This window comes from Sander vitreus, chromosome 8 (assembly GCF_031162955.1).
Source record: "Sander vitreus isolate 19-12246 chromosome 8, sanVit1, whole genome shotgun sequence".
Lineage (NCBI taxonomy): Eukaryota > Metazoa > Chordata > Actinopteri > Perciformes > Percidae > Sander > Sander vitreus.
In genome coordinates this window covers 22627619-22652891 of record NC_135862.1, presented here as the reverse complement: position 1 = coordinate 22652891, position 25273 = coordinate 22627619, and the positions used below count along the sequence as shown (strand labels likewise).

The 25273-nt window shown below is 41.0% G+C and overlaps 1 protein-coding gene across 2 annotated transcripts in view; it reads right to left on the bottom strand.

Annotated features, from left to right (window-relative positions):
• Positions 1–10560: 10560 nt before the first annotated feature.
• The window catches only part of pdhx (pyruvate dehydrogenase complex component X), a 33201-nt gene continuing 18488 nt past the window's right edge, over positions 10561–25273 (bottom strand). The window contains exons 7-11 of one of the 2 annotated variants that reach the window (XM_078257495.1): positions 25068–25215; positions 21281–21339; positions 19039–19197; positions 12306–12370; positions 10561–11436 (exon numbers count right to left, since the gene is read on the bottom strand). In XM_078257495.1, the coding sequence (XP_078113621.1) occupies positions 11181–11436; positions 12306–12370; positions 19039–19197; positions 21281–21339; positions 25068–25215 (687 nt within the window). In that variant the 3' untranslated portion in view covers positions 10561–11180. Of the gene's footprint in view, positions 11437–11695; positions 11888–12305; positions 12371–19038; positions 19198–21280; positions 21340–25067; positions 25216–25273 lie in introns of those variants that run through there. The other variant, XM_078257496.1, reaches the window with a different exon arrangement.

The following is a 25273-nucleotide window of genomic DNA, read 5'->3' as shown; positions in this document are numbered from 1 at the left end:
CAACATATGATTGTGAAATATCTGAAATAAACAACTGTGTTGAGAATGTGTAACTGCTTGTCTGTGACTCTGTGACTTCCTTTACAACCAAAGACAGAGTGTCTGATGGCTCAGCATTGCCAGTAACCTTGTTGTTATGGGGACAGCACTTAAATAAACAGATGTGACCTGGCCTTTTTAAGGTGAACACAGTTATTTTTTACGCTCAACATCTTATGGCACTTAAACCACAGCATTCCCAGCTCATTTAGCCTAGATCAGGATGGGACAAAAGGGGACCATTGGGGTAATGGGAAAAACTGAAAATCACATAAACATAGATGGCAGATACTTTAAGGTAGATTCTCAACTTCTCAAATGGAAACTTCTCACACGCTATACGCGCTTCAGCTGCAGGAAGTGTAAATTCACACAACTAAAATTCTACAGCCATGGTTGCAGGTTAGCATGTTTGAGGGTTAGCATGTTTTAGCAGTTATTTAGTTGTAAACTAAAGTATTGGACAAATTGACCTGGTGATGGCAGTAAAGTAAAAGTGAAGTGATCACTAAAATGATTACAATGCATACAGAGTGGACCATGAATATCCACATTTCATAGCATTCCATCTCATAGTTGTTGATATTTCACTCAAAAACCACAAATGTCAACCTCATCGTGGCGCTACAGGGAAAGTCAGGAGATCACCAATATCATTAAGATACAAACCAAAATCATAGAAATCTATTTATTTCAGGCCAGACCAAAGGGTTGCACCAACCAAATGACCAACATACAGACATTGCCATCCATGGAGCCACGTCGCTAGACTGGCATAATACCAAAATCCACCTGAACGTAGCAACCAGCCATCAGTGGCCCAAACATAATCCCCATCCCGTAGCTAATAATACAATAAACATGCAGGAAAAGAAACAAGTGGAACTCATTGCAGAACAATACAGAAGACACTGAGAACAATGTACTCCCAGTAGATCAGGAATATCCCCTCGACTTCCTTTAGGCTTTACTGACGTCCTGTTGGGAGCAAACCACTGAGTAGAGCAAGGTCAAGTGGTTTCACGGGAGGCCATGCAAAACAGAGAGATTGATGGTCTTTGACTAAACGCAAAGACTTAATAGGATAATATTTAGATGTAGTTAAGAGGACATATTACAGAAGCAATGACTAATTTCCCCATGATTGTTAGCTATGATTTCACACACAGACTTTTCTGTTGACTGAATTCACACCCACATGATTTTAGAAAGATCATAAAGAGAACAAAGTATCAGAAAGATTCACACTTCCTACACAGAGATTCCTACAGATATAAGTCACTTCCTGTTTTAGCTGTTGCCTCAGTGAACCTTGTAAATAATAGCAATAACAGCAAAGAAACAACCCATGTCAGTTTGTATTTGGTTCACAGTTTGTTTTTTTTCACTTAAACCACATGTGCATTTATGTGCAACACAAGTAAAGTTTGCCTTGACGGCATTACTGTTTTCTGTGATATGAAGACTAATGTAAATATGTCTAGATTAGAAGTGATATATAGTTCAATCTAATAAGGTAGAGCTGAAAATAAGACAGATAATATGATAAATGGAGTCTAAGAGACCAAAAGAAACAGAGCATGACAGACACTGAAGACAAATGATTATCCAGCCTTCCTTCATTCCGTTTCCCTCTCAGAACAATGTCCTAGTTTCTCTCTCTGGAGAAACAACATTGAGACACACTGCAAAGATTATCCGATCCTTTAATGAATAGTCGGGTGAATGTGTAACATTTATAGGAGGAGTACAGTCAACACTTGAGCATGGCGCTATGCACAAAACCCTCAATCATTTTCAGTCTATAGAGGTAAAATAAATGTGTCCACCTTAGTTGAATTCATCACGTTTAAGGGCTTGTGTGAACATGAACGTGACCTAGTGACTAAGAAAGTAATATGTTTCATTTAAGTTTCAAGTGGCTTTGAAAGAAGATGTAAAAAAGACAAGATGATTAAAGCCAGGTGACCTCTAGCTCACCCAGTAAGAGCGTGCGCCCCATGTAGGCTGAGTCCTTTGCAGCAGCCCGGGTTCGAGTCCGATCTGCTGCCCTTTGCTGCGTGTCATTCCCCATCTCTCTCCCACCTTTCCTGTCTATCCACTGTCACTATAAATATGTATTTAAATAAAGGGAAAAGCCACCCCCCCACCCCCCCAAAAAAAGAAAAGAAAAGATGATTAAAGCCTATTTGTAATCAAACAGTTAACCAAGGTTTCAGGGTTATTATGTGGCTATCTATGCTGTGTGACGTTAAAGCAGCAAAAAAAAGAAAAACACAAGAGGTGAACAGCTGTGTACTGGGCATGACTGAAGCCTAAATTAAACATCAGACTGCTGAGTCAGCCAATACGTATCCAGCAAAGAAAAAAAAGTAATTCCATGATTCAGTGAGGACACACATATTGCTATCCCCAGACGCCCTTGTGGTTGGGAATCCTTGTGGTAATGGCCGACTAATGGCACCTCTTCAGCATTCCTGTTAGGTAACGTGCCTTTTTCCTCCGAACAGTGCAGTCACTGGATTGCGATTAGACGAGATTTGCAAGATGTCCATATACGTACAAAGCAGCGAGAGGAAATCCATCATTCACTGTTTAAACATCCAGTGAATATGAGCGTTTGCACAGATGTGCTGTTATGATCAGAACTACACGGTGTGCAGTTATATATGTGTAAAATATCAGCTGGCGACAAAGACAGCGTTTAGTTTCCACACATTTTAATCTGATCCACCTAAGGAAGAACATGTGATCTCTTCGGATTTATTAGATTAGATGTTTCTGACAATTTCCTGTTAACTGGAACTACTGAGAGGCAATCACAAGTCTATATGTTGCTGCCTGTGCTTGGGAGGTGAGAGAGGTTGTCAGGACTGTGTCCTTGTTGTGTATCTTTGGCCGATAGATCAGCTCTGCTTCACCCTGCAGTGTCTCAGGCTGAATGAGCTCTCCCGGCATCACAGAGGCATGACTGGACTGCTTCAAAAGGCCTGGCTTTGTGCAACAATAACAAAGCAAGGGCCTCGCTTGTGTTTGGGTGCTGGGACAGCAGAGCGGGCGTGTTTGGACAGTGAGTGTCATGGACTACTGTATAGCCATGTGGACACGTCTTGTGTCATCCTGGTCAGACTCTCAGTCAGCATGGTTATTATAAATCACATTAATCTCAGTTTCTGGTTAATTTACATTTGTTGCCTTTCAGGGAACTAAAACAGAATGCCGTAAGTTGAGTGGAAAAAGAAAAAGAAAAAAAAAAGAAGAAATTACATCAAGGTCTGAATCTGGTATAACTCAGACAGAAGAAGGAAGTGGAAGTACAACGTGGTAATTTGCAAGCAAAGTCTGCATCCAAGTTAAAAGATGACTGAATAGAGAAGTGCTTGTAGTAAGGGAAAACTATGAGACCAGAGGAAATCCTGTCAACAATGGTTGAACAAACTTGAGCGTGAGATAATGTGGATGAGAGCAAGCCTCTCGCCAACCCTGGTGTTCATTCACAAAGCCTATTCACACAGGGAAATATGTGTCTCTGTGTGTGTGGGAGACCAAAAAAATAGTCAGGGAGGGACTCCTGAGAGGCAAAACAGACTAAATGGGTCATTATTAGAGGATCTAACCATCAAGTTCCTTTTATAAGTGGGGAAATTATTCATCCTTGATCCTTATTATATCCTCCACAACACTACCTTCCTTAACAAGCCAATGAAGTCCCTTACAAATCAATTTGATTTCATTTGAAAGCCTTAGGACTGTTAATACATAAATAGTTTAAAGCTTTGATGGTGCACTGGAGGATTGGGAAGGGATGGATGGAGGCTTAGGGGAAGTGGTGGAGTTGCAGACTGGGGGGCTGCACCACACCCCCCCACCCTGTGTTATTCTTTGTCAATCAAGAGCTTTCAGCCCCTCATTGGATATGTAGTCGAAACCCTTCAAACACTTTCCTCGAGCAATATATCTTAAGGACATCCAAATATCAGCACAACAGAAGAGCTCACTCACTCACTTTGGTCTCCATAGCAACTGCCTCCATCTCTCTGCCCCATGCTGCGTGTCCATGAGTCTGACCTACACACCAGTGTGAGCCCCCGCACTATCTTCAAGACCCCGCACACAGTTCATCAAAACCTCAGCAGGCACAAATCTGATTCCTTCTGCCTGGTGGCTCTCTTATCCAGCTGTTACACATAGCAAGATTGCTGAGCAGAGATTGGCGGGCGCCAGTAAATGTCAGACTGACAGGAAAGCCAAGGAAATGTCAGAATCTGTTTTGCTGCATTCGCAGTGCTGATATTTGGAAGGACATTGTTCAATTATTCTGCCTAACTGTCCCAGCAGTTGTCAAGCTGATAGCAAAATGTGATATAGCAGGGAGGTCTAATAAAGTAACATTATTTCACCATCCTGACAAACAGTACCAACCAAGGGCATATTACAACAGAAAAAGGATGATGGTCTGAAGGATATTGAATACCAATGACACAAGGATGCTTTTTCCTAGCACAAACATCTTATTACACGAGGTTGTACGGTAGCACAAGACCATGAGACAACAAATTAACATTTCTAAGAAAACATACACGTGGTTATCATTAGGGCTGTCACACCAATGGCAGCTGACAGATGTTTTTCTTTGCGGTAAGCGTGGGCAGAAAATCTGTTTACATGTTTCAGCACCAGTTGTAACTGAACGAGGAAAGGTAGACTACTTTGAAAATTTGAGCCGACAATGTGGGCTGTGTTCAAATTTAGCTTTTAGATTTATGCTTAATCAAGCTACATGACACATGGTGACAGTTCATGTTAGCTAGCACAATCTAGCTGAAGGTGTTTACAAGTTATAAACAGTTTTTTGCGTTAGGCCACTATCTCTGAAATATCATATCAAATATATTCACCCCAGTAACATAGCCTAATCAAGACTTACAGTAGTGTTGGCAGTATCTGATGGGAGAAGGCACTGTGCATGCAGAGGATTGTAATTTTACCCTGAATTCCTATTTAATAGGATGCTGGCAAGTCATCCGTACATGCATGGAAGAGTGCTGCTGTTTCAATGAAATGGGCATATTTTCTAACGAAAACATGTCATAAGACCTGGTATTGCATTATATTGAAATTGTGCAAAGTTCCAAAATTCCAGACCTTATAAGTTCTCTTGAAGGTTGTCCGACCCTTTGCAACCCTGGTTATTAATAGCTCTGTGCACTGTATGGCTGTTTTCATGTCAGTTACTGTAGTTGCTGGGGTTACAGATCCTCCATCTAATCTACACTGTAAACCCAGATTTAGTTGTAACTAAACTTTTTAGTGGTCACTACTTATTCTTTCATGTTTTGTTAATAATCATATTCATTACTAAATCACATCAGTTGATTGTAATAATCAGCTTAAGTATGCAGTGCACAGATCATATTAAGCAGAGACAACTAACTCCGGATTTCCACTGGATGTGGAACGTCTGTGGACCGGCTCCACTGTGGAACGGTTGCATGCTCCGCCGTCCGTCAATACCCACCAGGTCCGGATTTGTTGCAGTACGGCTGCGACCATGACTGACAGCTGTAGTCACGAGGACCCACAATATCTCGCGAATTCACGTAGAATAGAACCACAAAACCAACAACAGTTTGTTTCCATCCAGAGGAGTAGAGGGGAAACAACTATGTGTTGTGTTTTCAAGGTGTAGTGCAGGGAAATATGATCCGCCGTGAGCACGGTGTATTTTATTTTGAAAATTAACCAGAATTTTATTTTGTTTCTGTGCTCGACTTCCTGTCCTGCACTATCTGCCGTGTACTAAATTGCTGCGGAGCTCTCCGGCGTCCGCCACAAATAGAAGCTCTGCGTATCTGCGGACCGGATCCGCAGCCGTTACGCATCCAGTGGAAATTGCCGGTAAAGGCCCTGACACACCAACCGGACGGATGACCGTCAGCAGAAAAGGCAGTCGGACTGATCAGTCGGCTCCCCGAGGTCCAAAAACTGCCTCGGAACACATCGAAGCGATGCCGTCTTGAGCGTATGTTTTCAAAAAAGGAAAACCGGAAATGACAACGTCACGTGGGTCTGGCTTCTCCAGCCGATAGTAATGGCGGCTTGTTCGAAATACGATCTCGTATTTTACAGAAATAGTTCACTGAAACATGTTTCTGAAAATATTTTAAGCGAGAAACAGGCCATAAAGTTGCTGAATCTGTCTTCATTTCAGATCGACAAAGGTCAGTTTAAAAGATTTTCGTCAGATTTTGAGAGGCGTTTGTCTCTCATAACGCTCTATATTTCACTCCACCAATCAGATTGGTCCAACTGCCCGCCCTCCGATACAGCAAGTCAGGTTGGCCCAAATTAAAGCCGACAGCTCCTCCGAGGGACGACGGCACGGAACACACCGAACAGACTCGAGTCACTGACCTCACCAGACTGTCCGATGGCCGATTATCGGGTTGGTGTCTCAGGGCCATAAGGATGTTAAGTTTCTGTATGGAAGGGGCGGGGTCATTTGAACTGTTCGGCGCTGAAGCGATGCAAAGGCTCATGGGAAAAACATATATGTTCTGAACGGGTCCTGTCCTAGTTAAAGTGTGTTTTAATAATGTTCTGGGTGTGCATTTATATTATCTGGGTTTTCATTTTGTATGGTTGATTTAGTGTTCATGTTTATTTAGATTTGTTGTTGCACCATGACCGAGACCCGGGTGGGGACTGATGGGGTCTGGGCAGTGAGAGTCATACACTAGTGATGGGACAATCAACTCTTACGCGATTTGGTTCAACTAAATGGTTGTAGGTTGGCCTACAGAGTTAATAGATTCAGTCACTGGTTGCTGGCTTGCTGAGAGCCTAGACACCTGTTTGATTACATAGACTCATGCATTAGGCATGGTTACGGTCTCGTTCAGTAGCCTGGTGCGCGGTCTCTTCGTGGCAGCCTACCTACTATGTAACAATCATTTAACTTTACATAACTACCAACATAACATGACGTGAATTTGTATGTGATGTACTTCCCCATCGATAATGTGTGAATTGCCATGAACACAATCATCTAAGATGCACCAGAAACAAGGTTTGGTTAATAACTCAAACTTGCCGAGAACCAAGACACCGCTTGATTACATTAGACTCGAGCAGCCGGTTGCACGGTTACATTCGGTCTCGTTCAGTAGCCTGGTGCGCGGTCTAGGCCATTTCCTGATTGATTCTACCACCACTCCAGTGGAGGCGCTAATGAGCTAGATTACTACACACACAGTAGCAGTCTAGCAGAAGAATACCAGCTACACACAACGGCACGAATGCATGGATATATTAAGAGAACAGGAGTGAGTCGGTTCATTGACGTATGGCACTCGATTCTCCCGGTTCAGTGACACGAGTCGGGTTAATTAACCGGCTCTTCGGTCAGTTCATCAACACTATCATACACACAGATTGTAAACAAGTAACTCTGTCTTCAGGGAGAAACTGTCAATGCTTGACAACACATTGGAGGGTGAAGATGTTTATTTTTTACAGACTTGGGACAAATGTGTCAAATACGTTTTTTTTTCTAAAACCATGCTGACATAAAGGAAATAACAATATTCATATAAGGAAATGTTTTCTTTAGTATTGATACGTAGCCTAATGTTTTATATTTTTAATGTTTCTTTGCATAGTGAGAATTTCTAAGTAATGACACAGTTGCTAGTAGCCAAGGAGGACACAAAGGACTCTTCAGAAGAGGTATCTTCACTCAATTTTTTGCGCGCAAAAGTTGCCGGATGACACCAGTTTCTGAACATAGCCATAATGAGAAATACAGAGAAAGTTTTTCGGAACTGATAGTCTTAATTAACTTTGTAGCAACTCATTTGCAATGGCTTGAATGTAACGGACATTCATTATTATAAAAAAGTTGTTACACAAAAGTTGTTATTGTCACACATGCTCATTTTAGACAACATGACTCCAGAAGAAAAAATTTTTTACTAATGATTTTTAGTAAAGACTACTAACTTCTAACTTACCATCCTGTGTTAATACAACTTCACATGTTAAGTTTCACCTTGTGTAAAAACTTTCCACACAACTTTCTAGTAAAGTCAACTAATTCGGCATAACAGTGTAAGAGTGTTGATAATACCCAAAACACACATTTGTGTTCGATTCCTGCTATTTTACCATGTTTTTTTCTTTCATGATGGCAGCTCACACATTGGTTTGGCCTTCCTAGGCAGTGGTTTCAATTTCTGCATTTGACCTCCTCTCACATTGATCTTAGAAGCTACTGTATCTCTTATCAGCAGCTGGTAAAGTTGTGCACACATATAAATACTCGCAGGTTGGATTATGTGCACGACTCACCAAGTATTAATACATTTCTTTTATTCAATAAGGAGGAGATAACTGGAAGAAAGGGGTTATCTGGCTGAGACTGAAAGGACATAATGAAGGAAGAGTCTCTAATTTACAAAACTGATTGATTTGCAAAGATTATACTGTATACAAGTATACTGTAAGTTTAAAAGAAATCGGTACTGTTTGACAAGCTTCCGCCAGATCGGTTGTTGAGCCACAGTAGAGATTCCGGTATCGGCTGAAACTGCACATCCAGTCGAACAAGTAGGTGTCAACCGCATTAAGCTAGCATGTTGGGAAGTGGTCATAACATGCCTTCAAAGTCAGCGGAGCTGTTTAAAACCTAAATGGGCAAGATTATTTTCAAACAGGTCCATTAAACTCTCACTTTAAGATATCTAAATGAGCTTTATCTGGCTTTAGTGAGAGTAATTTACAGCCAGGTCTGACACATGTCAGCTAGCTATAGCCTAGGTAAGTTATGTTCAGAGTTCTGCATGAAGTGACAATAATAATGATTGAAATAGTGATAGTGAATATTATTATCACCTTGTTTCCTTCCCTGTTTCTGCATACTGTGGTAGCCTACCTAGAAGTTTTGGCATTGTCAAAATTGGATGTGACTAAATACTGATCCTAAGATGTGTGATTATATGACCTCATAGTAACCATTTTCAATGTGTCGACAGCATTATATAGTTACTATTTGAACTTGACAATACTGTTTAAAATAATGTATTGTGAGCTAAGCAGTTCTGGTCTAGGAATTTTCAAGCACTTAGATGGGCTGGTTAAAACAATCTATCTATTCAGCCCAAACAAATCTTTATATTTTTATTTATTATGAATTTATTGTTTATACCTCATTATCTTTAAATTTGATGCTGTGACTTTTAGTTTTTTTCCACTCATTTAATATTTGCAAAATACCATTTAATTTGTAATACCACCTCATCTTTGTAGTAATGGCCCTGTAGCTCTGCATTAAAGTAAATTTTCTCAAAATTGTTGGTGTCTTTCTAGTTACATAATTCAGTGTTTCCCCTACCATGATGGTCCAAAATGATGTTAATATGCACAGTTAGAACAGTAGAATAACGTTTAAAAAAAATTCCATTAAAAGGGTGCCAGGCACCCCTAAAGCTTGGATCCTAGAATTACCCCTGGTTGTACGGATATTGTGATTGAAGCTTAAAAATGTTAAAGAGCACTGTTTTTCATCCTCTCCTCACTTTTCATTTGAGTGTAGCTTCCATCACCGCGGTAACTAGCACTGTGGAAGGTGTATGTGTGTGTCTGCAAACGGCTAGGAGAACAGAGGGTGTACTGTAGAAAACAGCTGGGCTGTGCCAATTGCCTCTTCCCACCCCTATGTACCCTGCCTGTATGTGTCCCTCCTCAATGCAGAATTTACTATTTTTATCTGATTCCACAGCAACCACTGGACAAAATGTCCTTGGTCTACAGTCATTAAAAAGTGGTACAGTATTACAGTACTAAGAGTTGCAGTAAAAGCAGAACAGTAAAGGAAAATGCAGCTCCTGGAGTTACTATCAGACAGCAATTCTCACTACAGCCCTGGCCGTAACAGCATCAAATATGAATGCAGTTCCTGTACCTCTTTTCTTTCATTACTTACCAGTATAATCTCACTTTAGGTCATTTATATTCTGCATTTAAAATGTAGAAAAGCCATCTTGTAAATCAGCAGCTCATTAAGAAGGGCCATTAATTCAAAAGGGGTCTTTAAGAGCAAGGTCTTTGCCTTGTCAAACTGCATTGACTGCAGCCATTCTCATTGTAGCAGTGTGTGTGATGTGTAAAATGGAAACCTAAGCTGGGGACGTGAGAAAGTCTGAAATCACAACTTTCCCCATTTCAGCAGCTTCTTTCTTACCAATACTAAACCCTGTTCATGCATATGTAGGATAAGCTCTGCACATCTGGTGCTGATACATAAACAGCTGTTATGCCCACGCTTACAGCAAAGATAAACATCTGCAAACAGAGACTGGCCTGTATACTAAGCCCAGCAAATTATCCTAATTGGCTTCTATGGAATACTTATTATGTCTTTAGATTCTAATTAAATAGAAACAGACACACACGGCTGTGGTTTTCCTGGTAGCTGTGTGCATGAAGGTGGGGAGAAACATGTTTTAATGAAGCGCACAGACATTTCAAGGTTGAACAATGTGTTTTATTGGTATCTATGAAAACCAAGTGCTTGGACTTCTTTTATATACACATGGACTTGGAAGATTAGTTTTCAGGGATGTCACATCTGCTTTAAATAAGAATAAGAATTTTGCAACAGGAAATGGTTCATGCGGGTTTACCCTGATCGGAACCTGCATGAATAGACATGCAAGTAGTACTGCATTGTTTTTGCAATAGTACTTGCATGTCTACTTATAGTGACACTGAGTAGACGCACTGGGACTGAAACGAGCTTGAAGTTACGTAAAGTGGAGTAACCACTTTAAATATATATATACACACACACACAGGTGTGACAGAACCACCATCTCTTTACTGTCTTAATATTTGGCACTACTGCTAGAATCCTCTACCACTCCAGCAGAAGCCCAGTTTAACTCCTTCATCACAAAGCCTGGTGATTTTCTATCAGAAGCAAGCACCAATCACAAGTTTATACTACACAAGCCTACTTTTTAATCCTTAATCCAAGCACGAAAAGAGAAGGAGCTCTCTGCTTGTGAAAGCACGAGACAGGCTTTGTCATGCAGGTGTTTGTCCTTCCAATCCCTTTGATTCAGCTATCTCACTTTGTTTTATCAGGCTAGGGCCATGCGTTGCGGTTTTTCTAGGTTGCCGCGGAATTTATCTAGAAAACGTGAGGCTAATTCGTCATCCACTAGTCGTCCGTCACTGGACAGTGTAACTGTCATCAGTTGATGGGTGCGCAGGGTCTGGTCATCCTCTGACAGTCGCAGCTCAGACCTGGAGGTCCCGATGGCAAGGATACACGCCTGAGGAGGGTTGATCACAGCGCTGAAGCCACTAATACCGAACATCCCCAGGTTAGATATACTGCCAGTGAGAGGAAAGGAGAAGGGAGGGAGGAAAGGGATAGGAAGAGAGAAGAGATAGTACACATATTGCATCATTAGTCAAGCTCAGCAGGGGACAAAATGCATAAAAATCAACTAAGCAGGCATAATGGTGGCACTAAAACTAGATCCTTAATGCAAAAAAAGAACATTACTTCTTAGAGTGAGTAAATAGAAAATGAGAGGACAAATTAAGTATATAAACATGATTGGCTGAGAACATATTATTTTACAAAAAAGAAGCACCGGCCTCCAAATCCCTCCTTTAATGTTGTGTATGGTGAGCAAGACTGACCTGAGGGTAGTTTGCCGTTTGCCTTAATGAGAATCCTAGCTCAGGGGCATAGAAAAACGAATAGAGGAAGGGCATACACATATATCCTCAGGAGGACAAAGAGGGCTGCATCTCCATTGGAATTCATCGCTCCTGCCTGACACAGAAACCCCATTTATGTCTAAATGACACCATTAATTCTAATGAGTTGAAAAGCCTCCCTTCCTCTTTTCTGCAATTGATGGCACAGTAACTGATGGTACTTGTCGCCCAAGTCCACATTCAGTTCAGGCCTGCCTGAAATGTAGAATATGCATAATATATTGACTCTCTGTGAAACTGGATTTAAGTCATCATAGCGGAAATTTATGATGGCTATCTTACTGTTGAGCTACAAAGGAAATTGTGAGATAGAATAAGGTGGTGGCATTTAAAAAGTCAGTTTATTGAATTGAAAAAATTGACAGTTATACTAAATATTGAAAAGGAAAGACTGGAAAATAACCATAGGTTTTATAATGTTGTGATTTTCCATACGCCTCTTCTTTACCCAAGAGATGTGTGTCTTAGCTTACCTGAATGAGCCTCCCTGGTACTCCTCAGGTAGAAGTTTCCCATCTCGAGCTTTCTGGGCCAGTGCCTATGGAAACATTACATGTCACTCAAACTCTTAAGCTAAGTGTCAGAGAAGAAGAGATCCGAGCTGATTCTTAGACAAGATGCATGATACGTACAGTGTCAAATCATTAGAAATGCAAGCGAGATGTCACCAGAGCTGCCGATTTGTCCATGTGAATAAAGACATAAGCACATGCACACAGTATTGACATGCACACAGTATTAATGCTGTTCAATACCACACTCTGAAATTATCAGGGAAGCGCTGTCATTTTATAATTTGCTTACCAGTACTTCAATAATACGTAGTAGTAATAAGTAGTAAAATAGTGCAAATGGTGTTTTAGATTAAAAAATATAACTGGAATATGTTTTACTAAGAGTTTAGAGCCATGCTAGCAGCTCTTAGGCACATCAGTGCATTGAGCTAAATGCTAATGTCAGCATGCTAAAATTCTCAAAATGACAAAGCTAGCATGCTAATGTTAAGCAGGTATAATGTTTAAAATGTTCACCATCTTACTTTAGCATGTTTTCATGACAACATTTGCTAATTTTCACTAACACAAAGCTGAGGTTGATGGGAATATTATTAGTTTTGCAGAAATTTGGTCACGTTATAATATTGGACAAAATGACATTTTGACATGATGATGGTAGTAGATGTCTGGGATTCACCTAAGTGATTACAATTCATCCTGAAACGTGCGGTATACTAGCTGCAGCCGACCTGTCGAGCACCAGTGTGACGTCATGGGAGCACCATAACTGTTTATACTCGCACGTGGTGGTCGCGACACTAGTTGCTGTCTTCTCCTGAACAGAGGTGGCGCTAATGAGGAAAGGCTACCGACTTTGCTATTTCTACGGACTAGAAGAAGTAGAAAAAGGTAAACAACGGCAGAACTGGCAGCAGCATTGACGTCAATGCTTCGATTTGATTCGCCATAAAAGAACTCATCTTAACCCAGTAAGTTTACAAGAGAGACTTGCAGTCACTCAGAGTCCTGGCATCTGATTGTCCGCGAGCTCATCCATGCTTCCCGTTTCCGCTTTGTCGCGCGCCGCTGAAAAAAAAAATAGAGTGGTTCCCACCCTCTGGACGTGCACTCAAAATCCTGGCGCCGCCAGCGAGATAAAAGCCATTTTGACGTCACATTGGCGAGCCCAAGCTCGGATGTGGCGACTGTAAAATGGCCTTTGGGGGGGGCATGACAGTCTGCACCAAATCTCAAGGCAATCCATTCAATAGTTGACATTTAATAGATCAGTGGTTCCCAACCTTTTTTCCTTGGTGCCCCCCCTACTTATGTCTAAGAAAAGCTGAGCCCCTCCTCTGAAACCAAAGTTGAGGTAACTCTTGAGATAGAGCCTTATTTTCTTTTTTGATACAGAGGAGTTATCAGCACTTTTACGTTTCTCTGCCATGTTTCATTCATAAAATAGTGATGCTGTGACGGCAGGTAAAACGAGGATGATAGCAGCTAGCAGCTGACCTGATGACAGCAAGGGTCCCAGGTTAAGAGGTCCCGGAGGTTTGGCCTACTAAGTAGCCTGCCTACAATTTTAAGCGAGAACTAAAATACATAGTTTTTATACAGACTTTTGTATACATTATATATTCTAGTGTATTATTATAATTTGTTTAACGTGCAAATATTTTTTTTTTTACCTCAACCTCAAACCAGATAAAGACTTGCGCACCCCCTGTGATCTTTACCGCCCCCCTGAGGGGTCCCCGGACCCCAGGTTGGGAACCACTGTAATAGATGACATTTACTTAAAACCACTAATGTCAACTCATGGTGGCGCTAGAGGTAAGTCAACAGATCACCAAAGTCAGTAGGATTCATCCTCTTGGTACCCTGAATGTCTACAAACTTGTGTACCCATCTATCAAGTACATGTCGAGGTATTTCTCAGAATAAGTGGAAAGTTTAAGTTTGAGCGGGAAAGTCAGGAGATCACCAAATTCATTAGAAGAAATGTATCCTCTGGTGATCTAGGAATAACTGCACAGTATATTATGGCTATCCATCTAGCCTAATAGATGTTGAGATATTCCAATCTGGCCCAAAGTGGTGGACCAACTGAGTGACAGACCATCCGACAATGCCAACCCTAGAGCTGTGCCGCTAGCGTAGCTAAAAAGCTGTAAAGGCCAGACACTGTTAGATACTCTAATACTCAAATGATATTCTATAAGCAATATTGTACTGACAGTAGACCAAACCTCCTCTATCCTAACTAACTATTCACCTAGCCACAACAGACAAACACACTTCTTATCCAGAGCAATCCTCCCAAAGTGTTGCAAGCCATTAAGTCACAGTTTTATACCATTCAGATCTTTTAGTGAAAGGCCACAGAGGTCAACTTTCAAATATCATGTACAAGAAAATGATTAAATGTCCAACAGCAAGCACTGAGAGAAATGGAAACTATCAGACAGTGCATTGCCAAAATGAAGAAAGGTAATTGACAACACCCAGGGGGAAGATGGGACATCTGACACAGAAAACTAACACATTGCTGCAGCCAGGTTCTGTGATTTCATGTTCTATCAGAGCATGCATGAGAGTAGCTGTGTTTCGATTTAATTGTCAAGCAAATTTTAATCGAACTTTTGAATAGTAGCCAAAAAATGCAAATTAGGGGCCTTTCCATCAACTGGTTAGGAATTTGGTTAGTTGTTCTTATGTCCGTGAGAATTGACCATGTCCGGAGACAAACACACATTATGGAATATTCGGGAATACACCAACAGTGGAAACAGCTGTTCAGTCCTGCGAGTTACATGTTCACTACGTCAGAGCCTATTCTGTTAAGGCGTTTCCATATTCCATTTAGTGCATCTACTTTTTTTTGTTGACAAAGGCAAAAATCATGCATTTGTTTTGCACAACTGAAGTTTTATCGAATTCAGTTCAGTTTGGCTTCTCTAATGCGATTTAAAATGTGCATAAAAATACTTGAATGGAAAAACGACTATTGACAACCTTGGAGAAAACACAACATATCTGTCAATGAAGAACAAAATATGTTGATGGTATCGTCTCTGGTGTAGTAGTGGAATAGAATGTGTGCATGCATGTAATCAACTAGATTTTCACCAAGAAGTATTCCTGTGACTCTCTTAAAAAGGTCCCATGGCATGAACATTTCACTTCATGGAGGTTTTTTAACATTAATATGAGTTCCCCTAGCCTGCCTATCGTCCCCCAGTGGCTAGAAATGGTGATAGGTGTAAACCGTGTCCTGCTCTGCCTTTGAGAAAAGGAAAGCTCAGATGGGCCAATCTGGAATCTTCCCTATATGACGTCATAAGGGGAAAGGTTACCTCCCCCTTCTCTGCTTTGCCCGCCCAGAGAATTTGGTCCGCCCATGAGAAAGAGAGAGACATCATGGCTTGCAAACGAGCGAAGAATGGCAGGTAGGTTAAGGCCACAACCCCACCCTCCACCTTGCCCCCCCCCCCCAATAGCATTTAAAGCTACAGACACAGAAATGGCCCATCCTAAGTAAAGCTCATTGTGAGACTGGCTCTAGTGGCTGTAATTCTGCACCATGGCTGAATTTCGGGAAAGAGACTTTAGATACAGTATTAGGGGACCACTGAGACCTATATAAAAGCATCCAAAAAGCAGCATGTCATAGGACCTGTAACAGACACAGTTGTACCACAGATTAAGTATGCGCTTGTAAATCTGTTTAATATACAGGCTTCATTATACTTCAGATAGACCCTGCTAGAATAACGAGGCTACTGTTGAAAAGCAATCATTGAACATCTCTTTTTAAAAGCTTTTTCTCTCAGTTGAGACTGCTGGATGACCACCATGTCTGTATTCAACATGAACTGTATTCAAATGGAAATGTACTTAAAGGTTAATGCGAGAAAACAACCAACACAGAAAATTGAGAATGACTCACAGGATTGTGAGACAAAGTGGGATAGGGCACATTTGAGATAAGAGCTCTTAGTGCAAAAACAGTCTGATGTTCAACTCCATTACATCAATAGCAAACAGTGACCTCTCTTTGCTTCATTCAAACCATATGTTAATTTCAATGTGAGACCAATAACGACTGACAAATGTAGATTTAACTCAAGGCAGCGGCATAACTAAACTGAATAGCAGTGGGTGGCGAGGCTAATTTTGAAGTGGACTGAAATGTCCGCAGTGTTAGTGCCCATGCTTTCATGCAGCTGTTGTACTGTATGTGTATGTGCACTAGTGAAGTTAACATTCTCCTGCAGTGAACTGATTGCTAAGCATCAACAGACCAATACATTATTTATCAAAATTGTTTAATAAAACAAAACATACATAACAAAAATACAGCACACTATCTTTTCCTCTCGGGCTCACCACAGGGGCAAACTAATGTTACTAACACTGCATTTCAAAAGATAAAGATCAGAAGAATTTTTATTCTCCAAACTTAAAATTTTACCTGCAATACAATTTACACATGCACAATGCTTGTGGTACTTAACCAATGCTTCATAGTGTGTAGTTATTATAAAGTGTTACCAAGAAGGGTAAGTTTAAACCAACATATTTTCACAAAATAACTTGATTCACCGATTCACTATAACTTGCTGCTGGACTGTCGGAAAACAACAAAAGTGTACAGTAACTGATGCATCATCTAATATAAAACATTATTTCTTAATTTGCTTGAGAAAAAGCAATGTATGCAATCCTGGCTCTCAATAATACTATAAATCCCCCCAAAAAATCTGACACCATCCAAATGCATAATACAGAACACAACTGCACCCCAACACTTGTGGGATATTAGATAATAAACAAGGAAAAATATGGCACTCAAAAAGATTTGATGAAAAACAAATGTGTAAATTGAGCAAGGAGTGTTGAATTGTAATGAAATTCTTCATGAACACTATACAACCACATGTTGAGGCATCACGCCATTTCCATCAGCAGTAAAGCACCAAACTCACAGCTAGTTTTGCTTAGACTTACAGTATTGACATTAGTGCACTCAGGTGTTTGTCCAGACAAACAGACAACACCTCACGGGCTGAAGCAATCGTATATATTACAATATTTGTTTTGCATGGATTTACACCATAACAGCATAGTCATAAATGCTGGAATCTGAGTAGAAGTATGTCTATATTCTAATTACACACTCACTTCTTCCCTCAACAATTCTCACTGACACACAGACATACTTGTGTGTGTATTCCCCAAAAACTACCACACAGTCTCACCCCTCCCAAGTTGAAATTGCTACTGTCACTACTACAAATACTATCATACCAATAATACTACTTCTGCCACTGTCACAGCAACTACTATTACAGCTGCTGAGTCTGAAATGTGATGTCAACATTGTCAGGCTAATATTGTGTCATTAGGTAGAGAAGCAGTCTTCTAGTTGACAACACTTGAAAACAGTCATTCCATGTTTTGTTGTTAACAGCTGTTGAATCAGACATCATGTCTTCACTGAGACATAACAGGCATACATATGTGCCATGCACATTTAGGAATATTACAACTGGTCACTGCTGGTGAGAGACATTATCTCATTAACCTGATCTTGAGAAATAATCCATTTGATTTGTGTGTGTGTGTGTGTGTGTGTGTGTGTGTGTGCATGTGTTTTAATGAGAAAAAGAATGAGATGCAAATCAGATTTGTTTGTGAATAAATACCTGTCCCCAGCTGCTGACCGTGAGCAAGAGAAAGTGCTGGCCATTGTTGCTTTGCTTTCCATCTGTGGCCAGTGACAGCTGACACCCGCAGCCTAACAACCCAAAATTCTATCTATGCCAAATCTAATCAGTTATCTATATTTTATCAGATCTAGCCAGTTGATCTGCCATGGATATTTCTACTCTAAATGAGTTGATGAATATAAAAAAATACTGTTTATGCAACAGTGTTCTATCCAGAAAGCGAGCACAACTCTACAGATGCCTACAGAGTTTGTTTTTCCCATACAGTTGGGCTGCAGTCAAGTCTCAACTCCCTTCCCACGTACAAATCAACAGCAAAACTCCGTCTTGACCTGAAGTGATACACTGAAAGCCCCCGCAAAGCTTGAAGTTAATCAACCAACAGCAAAGAAAGTATGTGAAAAATGCCCTTGCAAGAAGGCTTTAGGGGATAACTCTCACAACAAGGTTACCTCATAACTAGTCTCTCATTGCCAGACCTTCCTCCCCAGCACGGCGGAAGAGGGTCTGGCTAGTGCACACAGCATCTGGGATGGGAGAAACATGTGCTCTGGTTTATTGGCATTTCTTTAAACCAATCACAATCGTCATGGGTGCCGCTAAGCGCCGGATGAAGCCACGGTGCCGCTGCAATATAGCCTCGGGAAGGAACTTGTCTTGGTGGAACGTGTACATTCAAAAGTTGTTTTAGTTGTGCAACAGAAAACTCAGATTGGACAGATAGTCTAGCTAGCTGTCTGGATTTACCCTGCAGAGATCTGAGGAGATAATAATAAATTATCTATGGCCTCATAAATCCACCGGAGTTTAAAATTCCAACACAAAAAAAGCAGAAGGTGACAGACATCCGGCCGAAAAGAGTGACATCCGGCAGAATTTCCGGCAGCACCAGAACAATCCCGGAAGTGGAACGTCGTGGATATAGACTACCTCATAACATACCGCGACATACAAGACATTACAAGAATGTTTACCTTAGCATTAGCTGAGATCTCCTGGACTCCTTTGTTTGCAGCATCTTTGATGATGGGGGTAATGAGGCCTTTGTCAGTCGCCACTGCGATTGAAATGTGGATTGAATCAAGTGCGCGGGGTCCATCACCAGACCAGGTCACATTCACTTCTGGCATCTCCTAGAATAGAAAACCAGAGTTCAGCACAGGTTTTGACAGCTATTACAGTGAAAAATAACTAGACAAATAGAGATATAAAACCTGGCTCCTTTGGTTACAGGGTGCTTCCATGCAGTTCATGAGTGTGAAGATACAAATCAAAGTCTGATACAATACCAAAAATATGTCATTTTCTATAATACGACTGGTAGCATGTAAATAAATCAATTATGATAAGAAAAGCATGATATTACAGTAAATGTGGAAAATTCATTAATCAATTTGGATGAGAATGTATACACTTGCTATCTGGCCAGCACATCTAAAAACAGTTTTACTGCATATAAAAAAAAGAAACTGTAGATATGTATGCATGGATAATCTGGTATATCTGAATAATCTTGATTAGAGATGCACCGATTGACCGGCTGGTGACCGGAATTGGCCGATTTTCACGTGATTGGATAATGACACACAGTGACAAATAAAGCAAACTTGCTAAAAAAGGAACTACACGCTGTTTTCAGGTAACGTTACTGTTGACATTCAAACAGGCCTGTGTGTGTGTTTTAAGAAATATCTTTATACGGCAAGGCTATATTTATTTTAATTTGTTATTTATACATTATTTTATTGCCATTACCTGTTTCCATACATACAGACGTTTAGTTTGCTAAATATATCACATTTTTTTAGTTGGATATTGGATGTGAAAAGAAGGAAATGGTTCTTTCATAACATTGTACTTTAAATGTGTGTGAATTTCCCACACCAGGAGTAATTTATATAGTTCTTATTTATAGCGATTGGAAATCTGTTCAAATGTTCTATGCAAAATGTTCTATTAAAGAAAAGATAGAAAATAAATATTTGTGGGTGCTGTAATGTGGTTAGAAAAAATGAAATCGGTATCGGCTGGTCAAACTCAATGAAAAATCGGTTCCAAAATCTGCTGTGGTGGTGCCTCAACAACTATATAACTAACTAATACAAATATGTATGTTGAATTATTGGTGTATGAACACAGCCAAATGTCATCAGTCTACGAAACGTACGGTGGAACACATGAGCGTGCACACCATTTGTTTTGAAAAGTAAAACACTGGCCTCAGATGCCGCTTCCTGGTGTGTTCAGGTAAACTCTGGTGAAAGCACAGTTGCTTTTGGTAATTTTCTGATGTTACAGTGTTACACACGTGAATCGCATAGCTCAGTTAAGTGTACAAGCCAATCCAGAGGAATTTTGACTATGTGGGACATAGTGTCCAGACTAAGAGAGCCATGTAGTGTTTTGGCCTTTTACACTAACATTAACTGGGAAATGTTCCACATTCCTCACATTTACTGTAACACATGCACCAAACAGCCAGGTTTCTCAGCTGCTGCTTGATCCTTATATAGCAGCGTTTCATACAGTGTGCATTATACAATGTCCAGCACCCATGACATCTGGCACATGTTAATGCTTAAGGGCAACACAAATTCACTACAGCAGATACAATATTCCATGTGTACTCCATGTAATATTCCCAGATGATAGGATGTTCCGATTAGATGCTGCAGAGACATTCCTGGCTGGAATAACTAAATTACAAGAGCACCGGATCTATTTTTCTCCATTTCTATCGGTTCTATCCTCAAATCAAACAACCGTATCTTTCTTTACAGCATTGTGTTTTCTAAAACTGCTTAGGGAGATGGATGGTTTAAGAGAGTTTCCTCAGAATGTCAAAAAAAGAGAACAGAATGAACACAGTCTGAGTAAACATTTAGTCTCGTCTTATAATGGCAGGGCAACCCGTTGATTCACCATCTGTATAAGATAGCAGCGAGGACAACAGAGATACCTTGTTGCAGAAGTAATATAGAATCTAGAGACCAAAAGATGAAATCATTTACAGTATGAACCACAGAGCGCTGTGTGTGTGTGTGTGTGTAGAGGCTGTGTTAAGCGGTGAAATAAATAAAAGTCCAGATACTTGTAGGCATATAAGTTGAAAAACCATGTGTATTATAAAAATACACATGGTTAGGGGATAAATAATCAAAGATAAACAGGTTAAATGAACAAATAACACAAGAAGTGATTATAAACCATACTTACTTTAAGTGTAACAGCAGCTGCCTTGATAATGAAATCATTAACTGACACTTTGATCTGTTCTGAAAAGACAAAGAAGAAACGTGAAGAAGTCTGTGAGCCTGATTCAAGCAACTAACGGACATATGGCCATCTATTCTGCACAGGACCTGAGAAGTGTGACACCGTTCTTTTGCAAATGGCAAATAAGTGATTCCATACATTCCCTCAGGGGGAAGAAAAATCTCCTATATCTCTTATGGTGCATTCAATTTGTACTCGGAAGTCGGAATTTCCAAGTTCTAAGTTGGAAACACGCCCCCTGAAGTCAGATTTCCGATTTGGAAACTCGGAGAACCTCACAGTACCACGAGCAAGCCAACCTCGAAATACAACATGGCTGCTCCGTGCATCAACAGTAGTGAAAGCTGTAGTAACATACAGTTTATTAGCACTTCTGTCTTGTTTGTGTCTCATTAAACCAGTCGTACACAAAGTACTGTCCAACTTCTATCTGTGGACATGTTGCTACGCTTGGATCGTAGGGGAAGGGAACGGAATCTCCTCCCTCAAGGTAACAGATGGTACTGGTTATTGAGATTATGGGTGGGGTCCGATATGATGAGTTTACTTTTCCTAATGGCATGTTTATCAAATATGGTTGTGACTCTTGTTGACCTATACTCCAGCTGATGAGAATCAGTCCCTCTCTATATAAAAAGGTGCTTTCCGACCGGATAGTACTTGTACTTTTTAGAGGAAAAGTACACTTCTAAGCAGTTCTAAGAACTACTCTCCCCCAAAATCTTTTTTTCCGTTTGCATTCCCACTGGCCAAGTGGCCATAGGGACTGGTAGGAGGGGTAAGGGAGTGACGCAAGCACGGCAACGGTCTTTATAGCATTGTCACTAGACCTTAGCGCCACATACAACAACAACAACAAAGCAGCATGGAGGAGGCCATACATGGCCAGCAGTGCCTGCACCACCGCTTCAGTCCACTTTTCGTTACCATTCTCGTAGTAATTCACATATTGTTTTGCTCAACACAGATGGGGCTGCATTATACTCGGAACAGACCCCGCCTCTGCCTGCTACGCTGTGTACGTGTGTGTGTGTGTGTGTGTGTGTGTGTGTGTGTATGTGTGTGTGTGACTGTGTGTGTGTGTGTGTGTGTGAGACGGCCGGCGAGCTGCAGGACACGCTTGTGGAGTTTAACTCCGAAAAGACAGTTAACCACAGCTTCCCGTTAATCTTATGATGGACATGTGTTGTGATATTTAAACAAACGAACCGTCAATGGCGAAATAAAAGCCTCTTATTTACCGGAGCGGTCTGAGAGACCTCCAGCTTACCGCGAGGCGACGAGCTAGAGGCCGGGGCAGGCGCTTGCTGGCTGTCGCCTCACTTCATGGAGGTTCTCAACTCCGAAAACTTTGAAGCAAATTGTCAATTCGGCATCAATTTTCGCAAGACTGCCTATATTCGAAATCTAAACAGTTAATTTCTCGCCTAAAACGTTGTCAGAAGTGATTTTAATGAATAAGATGGTGAGAATTGTTAAAAATGTCCCGTTGTTGGTTGTTGCTCTGTCTGCAAGTTCCGAGTTGGCAGTGGGCGGGACTTATAAGTTTGACCAATCAAGTACACCTAGGAAAAGGGAAAAGACCCTGCTCTGAAGTAGGAGCTAAAAAAGTACGCTACTGCGGCCAGAGGAACATAAAAATCCCCAAATTTCGTCGGAACGCGACGAAAAAAAGTGTTCTAGGAACATTTAGTTCTAAGAACTGCAAAAATCCCTCCGGTCGGAAAGCACCTAATGTCTGGCTCAACGGATGACATCCGATGCAATGTAACTCCCCTTCCGCTATCTATTTTTCCAAGGACACCGTTATTGCATCCAGGGGTTAGCCCCCACCCCGGTCAGATTGGTTTAAAATAATACAAACAAGCCAGAGCATGTTTTTCCTCTATCCCAAAATAGATAGGTGGTGTAGGCAGACCATACCCCAGCGCTGATACAGCACTGTTAGAGATAGGTCTGGCAATGTGAGACTACTCTCTATATGACTCAGTCACTAGCATTTGCTCCACTCTCCTCTCCCAGTGTCACACAAGTGGGCCAGGCGGGCTTGGCCTGGCATCACTGCCAACTTGTACGAATGTCCATTAGTGCAGTACCAGACAGTTATGAATGCTGTGAGTGGGATGATTAACGAGCTAACCGTGAAATCGCGCTGCTCCTGAACAATGAGATGCCGCAAAAACAACCGGGGAGAGAATCCCTCGGTACACACACAACCTCTCTAATAGGTTTGGAATGGCCGTCCCATTTCATCTATCACAGAGACAGGACCCAGAGAGATTTACTGTTTGTTTGACAGCTAGGCAAAGTTAAGCTAAATAAAGCCAATTACGTGATAGTGTGTGGAACTAAATGTTTAAAAATAGGAAACTGATGAGGCACTCTTGCTATATCAACATAAAAATGGCCCAAAGTAAGCATATGTTACATTTTAGGAATCCATGAAATGCAACCGTTATTTTCTTGGTTGAATTTGCTTGGCTGAATGTAGCAATATGCTGAGTGACTGTTCATGACAAATGAACATTGTTCCCTTTCTCTGGTTGTGGTGTAAATCTTCCATTACTTTAAACACACACATCGTGATAGCTGTTGCACAAGAAGCTGCGGTTTGCTCAACAGCAGTTGCTAGGGATGTCTGTGATGGCTGAAAAAGTAAAAGAGCAGCTTGCCAAAACATGGTAAAGACACTGCTAGGTCCTAGTATTTTATTTATTCTCCGAATACTTAAGCTCTCACTCCATCCATACAGTGACTACGTTACCGATACCGTATGTATGGACCAATTTATTTTCCATTACTTCACATTGCCTCTACACATATATTTTATTTCTCCAGAGGCCTTTAATGCTTTTCCAGAATCTCTACCATTGCCACCCCCCACGTTACGCCCCTGGTCCGATTTGGCATTGTGGCTAGTGTGATCCATCGCAAGATGGTCTCTAGTTTAATGATTTTATCTTAAATCGTGAATACTGTCATTATATAACACAGGACGCACCAAAGAGCAAAACACTCAAAAGAATCAATTGGAAACACTTTGAACCAGAGAGAAATGATTACTCAGGTAGAGTACTATATTCTTGTAAGCACAAAGGGACATTTATATGAATGAAACCTCAATGTTATGGATGAAAACAGCTTCCATTTATATCAAATTTAGTTTTTGTTTGCTGACATTTGCTTTATGAACTGGTGTGAGCCATTTCAAGCTAGACACCCAGTTAGTCAAATGTGACAAATTATAGATTAGAGCAACTATGCATATGACTAAGGGTGGGTGCCTTATCAGCCTTACATTGTGATGTGCGGTCTGAAGAAAGAGCAGATCTGATCAGTGTCAGATATGGATGTTTCCTCCACTATTCAGCCCTCTGCAGGCGTTTGGCTAAGTTTGAACCCTCTTCATCAGAACCCTTACAACATGAACATGAACTCTCCCTCAGAATACCATGCCGGGTTATTCGTAGACACAGGGGGAGAGAGATGTTGGTTTGAACCAGAGGTACATGACCACCCTGAGACAACATGTACCAGAGCTTCTTTCAATAAAAAAAAGACTGTCCTCTTTGTCAAGTGAGCAGTCATGTGAAAACCCTGAAATCCACATCTTCATGGAAAAGTATCCTTCCAAATGTTACTGTCGGACATTCACTTAAGGACATGACACTAACATGTGCATGTAAAAAACAGTACCTATGTGTACACACTCCCTCAAAGTTTTTACCTTTGGCCAAGTCTTTGCGGAGATGCATGACGGCAGCCATGTCACAGTCAACTGAGGCATACGCATGGGGGATGGTAGTCTTCGATTGCGTTAGTCTTTGAGCAATCACGCGGCGGACATTTGTGGCTGGGATCTCTGTGAAAGTGCCCTGAGGAGGAAGAGTGGAGGGAGTGGGAGGTAAATAAATGAATGAGGAGAAAAGGGCA